Genomic DNA, 12,760 nt, shown 5'->3' with positions numbered 1-12,760 from the left:
ACAGCTGGCTATACGTCAGCTTATGAATTTCGGGGATGCGATATTTTGATTTTACACAGAATCACTCGCTCACCTTTTACTATCCACAAACGACGAAAGTCTCAGCTGTTTCAGCCAACGATGAATTATCATTTTAATGTCGTTCAGCGGGTTTTCCCAAGGATGAGACCTAGTGCAATCGAATCTTTATATTATAAACCTACTATGTTCTGAATTTCGTGAGAATCATTAGAGCCGTTTTCGAGATCCGTTGAACATGAATAACCATATATAAAAATAACCAGTTTTATAAAACACTTATTGACATGGGCTACTTTTAAATTAATAAAACAAAATGAATCTTATAGCACCCTTTATTCTTTAAAAAACTTTAAAATAGTTGAACAACTAGTTTCGGTTTACACCATCTTCAGGTTCTAAAATAAAATAAATATTTTTTTTATTTTAGAACCTGAAGATGGTGTAAACCGAAACTAGTTGTTCAACTATTTTAAAGTTTTTTGAAGAATAAAGGGTGCTATAAGATTCATTTTGTTTTATTAAAAATAACCAGATATACAGAAATTGCTCGCTTAATATAATAGGATATCAATTACCTTGTCCTGTGCGGTTAATAGGACATTACGACAAGCGAGGTCGCGATGAACGAATCGCTTCTGTTGGAGATAAGCCATGCCAGTCGCCACCTGCAGTGCATAGTCCCATAACACAGTCACCAGCACACTCCCAAACTGCTTGCGTAGGTAGTCGAGCAGCGAACCGAGCGGAGCGAGTTCTGTCACCATCATCAGAGGCTGGGTCAGCACCACACCGTACAGTCTACGACAACACAACAATTCAAATTATCATCTATACTATGATAAAGGAAAGAACTGGCTTATACACGTAGGGGATAGGAAATTCACGAATGACGCATCATCACGTCTCAACTACTCAACTCATTAACTTTGCTTAAAGATTCTTAATTTACCGAGTATGGTTATAGGACTGTTTTCAGTTCTTCAAGATTTCAGTATGTCAAGTTTTTAATTGGACCCATGCTAGTCTATAATATAATAAAAGGAAAGAACTGGCTTCTACACGTAGGGGATAGGAAATTCACGAATGATGCATCATCACGTCTCAACTACTCAACTTATTAAACTAGCAATTTTGCATATAGATTTTTAATTTACTGAGGATGATTATAGCGTAGAGAAACAATAGCATAAGTAGATATCCCATTGTATAGGGCGTTTATGTCACAACTTTTACTGTTATCTCAAGCCGATAGTCCACGTAGTTCTTTCCCGTGAAGCTTTATGATGCTGGTAGTCTCTCATATTGTGCCGTTCATACACTCTCACCCGGCCAATACAGTAAAAATCTGCAATAATCGACTTGGATAACAGTAAAAGTTGCGACATAAACGCCCTATACAATGGGATATCTACTTATGCTATCGTTTCTCTATGGTTATAGGCACACAACAATTCAAATTATCATTTATAATATAATTTAATATATGCTATCTATGGAAGTACAACCAAGAGTAACCGTGATAAGATACTATTACAACAAAAAAGAGCTCTCAGAATAATAATGAAGTTAAAAAGATTAGACTCAGTAAAACTCGTTTTTCCACAGTTTGGAATCTTAATCTATGGGCAATATATTTTTGACGTAGTCATGTACTTTAAAAAATGCTCGTCAACAGGATCAAGAAACGAAACACATGGCTACAACACCAGATTTGGAAGGATCGAGGAGAGGCATAGATTGGATTTCTTTAAGAAAAAAACACTTTTTATGGGGAGAAAATTTTTCAATATACTTCCTAGAGAGTTGAAAGAAATAGAGGAGGTTGAATACCTACAAAAAAAATTAAAGGAATATTTGGTGGGACTATCTCTATACTCTTTGCAGGAGTATGTCAATTTGACTGTAAGATTTTAGAATCTTGTTTTTTATCAGAATTTTTGACTTCTGTATGTGTAAAGGATGATTTTGTGACGATAGTAATAATTCTTTTTGTAATTTGACACTGTTCAGATGTATTTGGTGCATTTTGATGAATAAAGAAATTTTCAATTCAATTCAATAATAAAGGGGAAAAATTGGCTTATACACGTAGGGGACAGGAAATTCACGAATGACGCATCATCACGTCTCAACTACTCAACTGATTCACTTGACATTTTACATATAGATTCTCGATTTACCGAGGATGGTTATAGGCCTATTTTTAATTCTTCAGGATTCCAGTACGTCAATTTTTCAGTTTGTCAAGTTTTTAATTAGATCCTTGCGGGGGCGCGCATTACCTACTAGTATAACAGCTGTGGTTTTCTCAACTGATTGACTTGACATTTTGCATATAGATTCCTCAATCTGAAACGGGTGCTTCAGTAACGCAGGTGGTTTTGTTGCACTCTTATGTAGAGGCTATCAACATTGGAAAGGTACATTTATTTATTTATTTATTCAATAATTCAGAATTACACAACTTGCAGAAAAGTACCACAGGCTTATAAGCCCAAAACGGTTCCAATTCTAATTTATACAACAGTCCAAATGTAGCTAGGTTATGTATCACTTAATATTCTCCTATACACTCACTTTACAATTCGAAACACACAATAGTTATTTGTGCAACTAGTGCGCAAAGTGACAGTTTGCTGCACCGAAAGAAACGTTTACGCCCGAGCCGTAGGCGAGGGCGGAATTGTTTCTCAAGTGCAGCAAACAAACTTTGCGCACGTATTTCACATTAAATTTTTCCTACAGTTACCATTGAATATGAAAAGTGGTTGATGATGGGTGAAATGATGGCTGAAATCCATCAAATGTATGTCTGTATAAATTAATAACAACTTTAATTTATTTTAAACTTGATAATCCAATTGAAAATTAATTATCGATAATTCATTCAAATTAAAAATTAAATTAATCCAATTAATTTGAAAATTTGAATAAATCTTAATTTCTAAAAATTGAACCGGCTGCTGTGCAACCGGGCCTAAGTATTAAGAGTACGCAAAGTAATAGTTTGCGCACTAGAGCGGAAAAGTGATTCTTTGCGTTCTGTAATCAGTGCAGCAATGGCCACTTTCCAAGGTACCTGTAGGAAAAGATTATTTTAAAATTAAAAATACTTCAAAATTGAATTAAATCAATCACAATTAATTAAAAAAAATTCCAAACTTTGAACTATAAAATTTTGAGACCTCATGGATATCATGGATTACATCATGGATGACGTAAGCTCAATCACACCATCCCAACTGCAGAGGATGAGCTTTCTCAGACTACTGCTCAAAGAAGGGTGGCCATTCAGGCAAAACTTCTTGTGGGAGAGATGAGACTTTTGACCCTGCAAAGTTTCGGAGGGGCAAAAATAAAAAACCCAAGAGACCAGAGATGGGTGAAACTCAAGGTACAAATGTGGGTCAAGAGACTGAGGCTGAATCGAGGGTGACCAGGTGCCCTAGAGGCAATTTGGCGACCCCTCACTCATTGGAAGGACCTTCAAAGAAGGCCAGGAGTGGAACTCACGTAGGTCACTAGGACCAATCAGTCTTAAGAGACTACCAAGCATATCACACTGGATTGTGAAAGACTTGAGACTAGAATAAGTCACACATTGACATAAAACTATTAGCATTGGTTCTTATGGGGGTATTCACACATGGCAGACAAAATGAATAGCAATGGTTCTTATGGGAGTGTTCACACATTGCAGACAAAATGAATAACATTGGTTCTAATGGGAGTGTTCACACATGGCAGACAAAATGAAAAGCATTAGTTCTTATGGGAGTGATTACTGCTTACCTGATGAGGTTGGGATGGTCGAGCTGATGCATGGATTGCACTTCTTTTGCAAAATCGGCGAAAACTGACGGCTGACTCAACGCGTCCGCCTTCAGGACTTTGACTGCGCAGGCCACCGTTCGGCCACTGGGAGTGGTCCACTCTCCACGCCTCACCACGCCAAACAGACCGTCACCCAGCTTATTCGACAAACTGAAACATACACCAAATGACATGGAATAACTACTGATGGAAATTACTGAGATAATTAAGTAAGTAGCATAACCTTTAGACTGTGTATTCCAAATTAAGGTTTGAAGCAGTTTTGGGCAAATGCCTGTTGTTTCTACCTGAATTGTATTTGCATATGAATGAATAAATAAATAAATAATGCTAATGAATTAATAAAATTATTATTAAACGAAAATCTAAATTGAATGCTATTCAACATTGGCATCTACTATCAGATAAAATGAGCGCTGCTATCCAGAGATAGCCCCGGTTCGACCGGGGAACGCGAGAAGATCTAACATCTTCCGTAACGTTCATGATGGGAGCGTGGGCGGAACGACTGTGGTTCGATGGTGGTACGAGGGCGGTACGAGCGCGGTACGAGCGCGGTACGAGGGAGGAGCGTGCTCGGTGCGGGTTGGAAGCGCGAATATGTGTACGCAGCTTTAGACAGGTCACACACCGATTAGTCAAAACAAGACTATAGTGAGATCCAAGTTATAATGATGGATTAAGATGGGAGAACAGCGTTGCCGATTCTCTGCCTTGATTAATTATCTTTCTACATTGTCAAAAACAGATTTGGCATCGTTGCGGAGCAAGAAAAGGATAGTACTACCTGCTTTGTGGAATGATAGACAAGGATAGCAACACCAAAGTTGATCCAAATACTGTCATTATAACGTGGAACTCACTATAGTCTCACAATACTTTACATAGCTGCTTATGACGCAGCACACACCGATTAGTCATTGCAATTAGACATGACTCCATAAGCAACTATGTGATGTATTGTGACTAAACGTGACTAGTCTTGTCTTGATTAATCTGTATGTGATCAGCCTAAGGGTAAGCATACCTGACTGGCAATTAGGAGGTACCGGGTTCGATTCCCGGGCTGACAAATAATTTTTGAATAGTAGCACTCATCGAATTTCCGTCTAGCTGTTTACCCGGTTGTCAATATTTGCGGTAGCAGAAGTCTTCGGGGTGATTTACAGCATTCAATTGGGATTTAATAATTACATAGAATAAGATGGATATACTTTACAAGACCATAGAGAAAAGGTAGCATATAAGAAGATATGCCATATTAAAGGACCGTTATGTTGCAAATTTCTTCTCCGATTACTGTCGACTACTGTCTGTTATTAGTGTGTTGTTAGGAGTGTAAGGCTCAACTGACACTTAGGCGACTCAGGTGGAGAAGAGACTGGACTCTAGTGGAGAGCATGTGTTTCCAAATGGTGACACTCAGACCAGTCGATTCTAGTCTCCGCGACGTCACCATTTCAAAACACATGCTCTCCACTAGAGTCCAGTCTCTTCTCCACCTGAGTCGCCTAAGAGTGTCAGTTGAGCCTTACACTCCTAACAACACACTAATAACAGACAGTAGTCGATAGTAATCGGAGAAGAAATTTGCAACATAACAGCCCTTTACTATGGCATATCTTCTTATACAGAATATAACTCACACTACCTCGACTCAAATCGTACGACTCCAGTCTCTCGACCTTACGACTATCTTGCTCATTGTCACTACTTCACTTCATGGGGTGGCCGTAGCCGAGTGGATCAGATGCTGGCTTTATGATTCAGAGGCCCGGGTTCAAATCCCGGCCCGGGCAAGATATTTATCTCGGGCCACTCCCGTGTTTCGGATGGACACGTTGAGCCGTCGGTCCCGGCTGCCTAAAAAGCAGTCGTTAGGTCATGTCAGAGGCCCTGAAATTGATCAGTTGCGACCTGAAAACTCTGACACCAGACCTGAGCCAGCCAGGTCACTCGATATTATTATTATTATTACTACTTCACTTCCATGCTAATCCATTTCTAACCTCACATTATTAAAAATATGAAATCCAATTCGTCACTTATGTGCATGTAACAAATTTTATAATAATTATTATGAATATATTGTCTTATCTAATTCTTATTATTGCCTTATCTAAAATGATAAAATCTCACTTTCATTAAAAATGCACGGTACTACGCAACTCAAGTCGAGGCTAGACCGACATGTCGAGTCGACGCTCGACTCAGTCTCACAGTCGTGAGGTCACGGAGACTAGAGTCGACTGGTCTGAGTGTCAACATTTGAAAACACATGCTGCGTCGAGAAGAGAGAGCTCTCTCTCTAATAGAGTGCTCACTCCACATAGAGAAGAAGTACATAATAGAGTGCTCACTCCACATAGAGCAGAGGTAGGGAGTGCTCACTCCACATAGAGCAGAGGCAGATAATAGAATGATCACTCCACATAGAGAAGAGGTACATAATAGAGTGCTCACTCCACATAGAGCAGAGGTAGGGAGTGCTCACTCCACATAGAGAAGAGGCAGATAATAGAGTGCTCACTCCACATAGAGCAGAGGCAGATAATGGAGTGCTCACCTGACATCCTTCTCCTGTATGAGACAGGTGAGACTGAGCCCTATGACGTCAGAAGACGAGGAGGAACTCTGCAACTGTTGCCCCGTTTTTTTACCCATCGTTCCCGTTCCGTTCAATTGTTTACTGGCTGCAATACAAACATTACAAACAAACATTATTACAAAAATACTTCACCGGAAATTGCATTAAGTATAAATTAAACACAGCTTTCAAACCTAAGGGCCGGTTTCCAAGCTCGGGATTTAGCTAAGTTCTGGACTTTAAACAGCTGGAGTCAGAAAATTGACTTTCCGAAAAGGGGCATAGTCGTAGTCCATGTTTAAATTAAATTTCGAAAAACTAGAAAATTTACCACAAAATAAAATAAAGAGACAATAGAGTTTCAGCTATTTTGAAGTATTTAGGAATGTTTCATTTCGTTGAGGAAAAAGGTTTTCAATTTATAGAAATGAGAAAATAGAGATTGTCATAAAAACTGTGACTAGGTCCCGTTTCGGAAAGCCTGTTTAAAGTATAGAACTTAGCTAAGTCCCGAGCTCGGAAACCGACCCTAAGTCGTTCCATTAAGTCCTTCCAATAAGTACAGTTGAGTAACACAATCATTAGAAAGAGTGTACACAACAGATGTTTTGAAAAATATTACACAAACATAAAAAACATTTTCCTCCACCTACTGTCTAAAGTACTTACTTTACTCCCTGAAACCTAATACTAAAGTGTCACTTTTTCGCTCTCGGTAGTAAAAAACAGAAAAACTCCCTAGGGAGTAAAAGTGACTCCATTTAAATAACATGGGGAGCATCTCTATTTTGAAACTTACATTGTAATAGGTTAGAAGGTCTAAGCTCAGATGAGAAAGCATAATAGGTGTCTGTCATTGAGTCAACTGAATTCAATACCACAACCAGAAATTTGATCAACTCATGAAATATATGTTTGTATGATAATTATTATATTCTTAATATTAGTAGACGATAAAAATTTATACAATTTTTAAAATATTTTATTCTATTCAAAATACCAGCCAACAAATATTTTTGATCTGCAATTCAAATCTGAACCGCGTGATCTGGAGTCAGCCATCGGCTTCGCCTCGGGCTTCAAACTTTTTCCCACAGGGAGAAAAAGTCGTACTTTTCATTCTAGATATACAAATAACTATTAAAAACAAAGATAAAACGTGGGCCTCACTATATACTATTGTGGGCAAAAACATAGTCTTACGACCGATTTGTACTAACCGTTTAGAGGATTTAGTCTAATGATTGAACTGTCTCCTGTTCTATCTTTCTCCACTGACATTATAACGAGGGCCTAACTATATACTATTGTGAACAAAAACATAGACGTTCCGACCATTTGTACTAACCGTTTAGAGGATTTAGTCTAGTGTCTCATGTTCTGAGCTGTTCTCCTATCTTTCTCCACTGACATTATAACGAGGGCCTAACTATATACTATTGTGAACAAAAACATAGTCTTACGACCGATTTGTACTAACCGTTTAGAGGATTTAGTCTGGTGATTGAACTGTCTCATGTTCTGAGCTGTTCTCCTATCTTTCTCCACTGACATTATAACGAGGGCCTAACTATATACTATTGTGAACGAAAACATAGTCTTACGACCGATTTGTACTAACCGTTTAGAGGATTTAGTCTGGTGATTGAACTGTCTCATGTTCTGAGCTGTTCTACTATCTTTCTCCACTGACATTATAACGTGGGTCTCACTATATACTATTGTGAACAAAAACATAGACATTCCGACCATTTGTACTAACCGTTTAGAGGATTTAGTCTAGTGATTGAACTGTCTCCTGTTCTGAGCTGTTCTCCTATCTTTCTCCACTGACATTATAACGAGGGCCTAACTACATACTATTGTGAACAAAAACATAGACATTCCGACCATTTGTACTAACCGTTTAGAGGATTTAGTCTAGTGATTGAACTGTCTCATGTTCTGAGCTGTTCTCCTATCTTTCTCCACTGACATTATAACGTGGGTCTCACTATATACTATTGTGAACAAAAACATAGTCTTTACGACCGATTTGTACTAACCGTTTAGCGGATTTAGTCTAGTGATGAGGCTCTTCTTCCACTGTTGGGCTTTCTTCTTCTTGACAGCGTCCAGCAACCGCCTTGCTCCAGGGCGGCCCATGCCTATACGCTCCAGGTCATCCGCTTGCACATAGTCAAAGTGTGATAGCCGCGTCACCTGACGAACACAAATAAATATTCATTTTATTATCCTAGTTACTAGTAACCTTTTTAAACGGAATTTTAAAAGGGCTATTATCTTCAGCATGAATTATTTTCCCTCCTCCCTGACATCATTATGATCTGAGGTGATGTTTTCAAATAAATTCTGTATTTTAGAATAGGTACTTAACAAATTAATGTACTCCCTAAATTAGTTATTTGAAAATAGAACTGACCTGTAGATCATCCCTTAGCCTGGCATAGAACTGTTCCAGCTGAGTTTCAGCCAACATATCCACCAACCACCCTGTATCACTTCCCCCTCCACCATCCACTTCCACTTCATTGGCCGCCATTTTGCTTCTCCTAAAAACAAGAACACAATCAAAATTAAGAAAAACCTTAGAGAAAAGATAGCATAAGACCTAGTGCTATGCTAGATAGCATAAACTATGCTATGCAAAGATAGCATAAACGACCTAGCCCATGGTATAAATATCATGGGCTGGGTCGTTTATGTTACAAGTCGACTACTGTCTATTACTAGTGTGTTGTTGGGAGTCTCCTCTATTTCTCGTATTGTATTGTAAGAACATACTGGTAATACATAGGTTGGACCGACCATAGAGGTGAGATATCATGAGAAGATATCCCTGGTATAGGTTAGTTTATGTTGCAAATTTCTTCTCCGATTACTGTCTATTATTAGTGTGTTGTTGGGAGTGTAAGAGTGTAAGGAGGGCACAGTATGAGAGACTACCAGCGTCACATAGCTTCACCAAAAACAACTACTAGGACTATCGGCTTCAGTTAACACTCACATTTGCAGCATAGACACCCTATACACTGTCTATTATTAGTGTGTTGTTGGGAGTGTAAGAGTGTAAGAAGGGCACAGTATGAGAGACTACCAGCGTCACATAGCTTCACCAAAAACCACTACTAGGACTATCGGCTTCAGTTAACACTCACATTGCAACATAGGACACCCTATACACTGTCTATTATTAGTGTGTGTTGGGAGTGTAAGAGTGTAAGAAGGGCACAGTATGTATGAGAGACTACCAGCGTCACATAGCTTCACCAAAAACAACTACTAGGACTATCGGCTTCAGTTAACACTCACATTTGCAACATAACGGTCCTTTACCATGGCATCTTCTTGTGCTAAAATCTCTCTATGATAATACCTTCATTATGAAAGTGATAAAAGTGGTAGTAAAATTATAGTGTGAATATAAAAATACATTTTAAAAGGCCACTTTTTGCCGGTTGCACAAAAGACGATACATTTTAACTGTGGTTGATTCCACGAGAACAAATCAGAGAAGCCCCTTCAAAAGCCCCTTCTCTGATTGGTTCTCGTGAAATTAGTCACGGTTAAAATTTAACCGGCTGTTGTGCAACCGGTCCTCAGTTTTTCAATTTTTTTCAACAGTATAGAGATATTCTCTCTGAGTTGCAAGATATGATGGAGCTGAGAGATACGATCATTACACACTCTCTGTTATAATATTCTGAATATATATGTCAACACCACTGGAAATATAAGATAAGAGGAATGTGTCAATGTCAACAGAGAGAGAGAGAGAGAGAGAGAGAGAGAGAGAGAGAGAGAGAGAGAGAGAGAGTGATTGATTGAGTACTTTATTTATGTAGATTACAATATATACTGGCTTATACACTTATATACAAATAGCTTACAATACAGCAAAATTATAGATGAATTTACAATAAACTATGAAAATAATTATTGAACTGTATATGATATGAAAAAGTAATTTGTAATATAATAACTATAGATAATAATTATATTGTTATGCATCTACATAAATTGGCGGAGCTTTGGACATATCAATGTCTATTCTTCGGAAAGAATATTAAAAATATCCTCCCCACTAACTCTCTACCAAATGAGAGAGAGAGAGAGAGTGAGAGAGAGAGATTGAGTGACTGAAGAGAGAGATACAGTGAGAGAGAGAAAGAGTGAGAGTGTGAGAGAGAGATTGAGTGAGAGAGAGTGAAAGAATGTGTGAGAGAGAGAAATGAAATGGAGCAACCAATAGAAATACTATGACTGGGGACAGGATGTTCCAATCTAGTATACAGTGATTGCAACACTTGTAATGCTCGAAATAGAGACTAGCAAATAATATTGCAAACAAGAAGATAAAGAAAAATAACGAGACAGGAGACAGACGCATCACCACGTCTCAACTACTTAACTGATCAACTTGAAATTTCGCATACAGATTCTTAATTTACCGAGGATGGTTAAAGACCAAATTTAAATTCTTAAAGATTTTAGTAGGTTAAGTTTTCAGTTTGTCAAGTTCTTAACTGGACCCTTGCGGAGCACGGGTTAATTAATTACTGATTACTATTATAATTACTGATTAATTACTAATTATTATTGAATAATAATCTATAATTTCTAGAAGAATGCATGTATTGAATGAACCATTTAATTGATTAGAGCTATTAGGTACTGTCTTGCACAATAGCATGCAGGAAATATACGACAATAGATAGGTTATTCTATGATAGTAGGCACTTAATAGACATTGATTGACGTAACAGATGTATAGAATCTGGCCTTGAATATTAAATCTATGAACGGGTTTATGTAACTTACATAAACATAGAAATTACATGAGTGATTTACAAATGGACGGAGAGAAAATTGAGAAATTTAGCAAAAACTATGTTGTAAGAGAATACTTGATAAGAGATTATGTGAGAGAGAACTTTATTGAAAAATGGTGACTTTTCTTTCTAGATAATGAGTTAGAAATTGATGTTATTTGATAATATTGTAACGGTATTAATTATTATTTACATATTGATAAGATGAAAAAAATATGATTGAATAATTAATATAGTATATACAAGGCAGGACTCCACGTTAGTATTTGCAATATAAATTTCTATAAATTTGGGAGTATAAAACCTTTCAGCAAATCTATAAATTCAAGTCTTTTTCATTTCAATGACAGAGTTAAATATAATTGGGATATTTCAGTAAAGGTTACTAAAAACCTTTTAACAAATCTATAAGTTTGAACCTGTTTCATTTCAATGACAGAGTTAAATATAATTGGGATATTTCAGTAATGGTTACTATATAAAACCTTTTAACAAATCTATAAGTTTGAACGTTTTTCACTTCAATGACAGAGTTAATAATGATTGGGATATTTCAGTAATGGACTAATGGTTACCGTACATTCAGGATAGGGCAATAATGGTTAAATCAGTACCTGAATTGAAAGACCTTATGAGTAATTGGTTAAATCAGAGTGTTACGCCCATTAAGTAGAATTATAACTGTAGTGATCTTACCCGAGAAGATTGTATAGTGAATAATTATACAAGTCATGAAAGAAATTAATTGGGATAGAATGCATTATTGTGATTAATAATGATCTGAGTGTAATGTTCAGACATTATTAGAATTGTATTGATATCACTATACAAAATGTAACTTGTTTTGATTGATTACAACATGCAAAAGGTGAGGTTAATAAGCCTAAATCCATAAGGTACAGGATAAATTATGGTTTCAAGAGTTACACGATGAATCGTTCAAATTATTGAATCAAAAAATAGAAATATACTATTATTTTGTATGAATTTATATCTTGAAGCTATTGAAAGATAAAATGATTCATGTTTTAATATTTGTAAATTAAAACGGTACTTACTTTACAATCACAAATTATGGCAATTGACCAAACCTTAATCACACAATGACATAATTATTAGTCCACACACTCTGCTAATTATGATATCATATTTTATCTAAGTTTAACAACAAATATACAAAATAAACTATGGAAATATCATAAAAACATCAGTAAAAACAGGAAACAAAAACAATAAACGGGAAGAAACAGCCAGGTTTACCAACAAAACTCAAAATGGCGTCAAATATTTTCCCATTTCAGTCGCTGCTGGCGCTAGTTGTCGAATTGATACAGAAAATTGCTCCGTATCAACGATTATGATACGCAATTCAGTAACTTGATACACAACTGAAACTCGTTCCAGACTTTTTGTTATAAAAATTCGCTGTAACTATTTTATGGACGCCTCGTAGAGAAAATTTTCAAAATAAATTTTTTGTAGATAA

The 12,760-nt window shown here is 36.8% G+C and overlaps 1 protein-coding gene across 4 annotated transcripts in view; it reads right to left on the bottom strand.

Moving 5' to 3' along the window:
- The window catches only part of LOC111063500 (activated CDC42 kinase 1), a 40,764-nt gene extending 28,242 nt beyond the window's left edge, over window positions 1-12,522 (bottom strand). For all 4 annotated transcript variants that reach the window (XM_039441054.1, XM_039441056.1, XM_039441055.1 and 1 more), the window contains exons 1-6: window positions 12,333-12,522; window positions 8,865-8,994; window positions 8,488-8,644; window positions 6,422-6,548; window positions 3,814-4,005; window positions 597-819 (exon numbers count right to left, since the gene is read on the bottom strand). In XM_039441054.1, the coding sequence (XP_039296988.1) occupies window positions 597-819; window positions 3,814-4,005; window positions 6,422-6,548; window positions 8,488-8,644; window positions 8,865-8,984 (819 nt within the window). In that variant the 5' untranslated portion in view covers window positions 8,985-8,994; window positions 12,333-12,522. The remainder of the gene's footprint in view (window positions 1-596; window positions 820-3,813; window positions 4,006-6,421; window positions 6,549-8,487; window positions 8,645-8,864; window positions 8,995-12,332) is intronic.
- Window positions 12,523-12,760: the final 238 nt, after the last annotated feature.

This window comes from Nilaparvata lugens, chromosome 14 (assembly GCF_014356525.2).
Source record: "Nilaparvata lugens isolate BPH chromosome 14, ASM1435652v1, whole genome shotgun sequence".
Taxonomy (NCBI): domain Eukaryota; kingdom Metazoa; phylum Arthropoda; class Insecta; order Hemiptera; family Delphacidae; genus Nilaparvata; species Nilaparvata lugens.
Note: the sequence above shows the minus strand (reverse complement) of the source record. Positions and strands in the feature narration are given on the sequence as shown.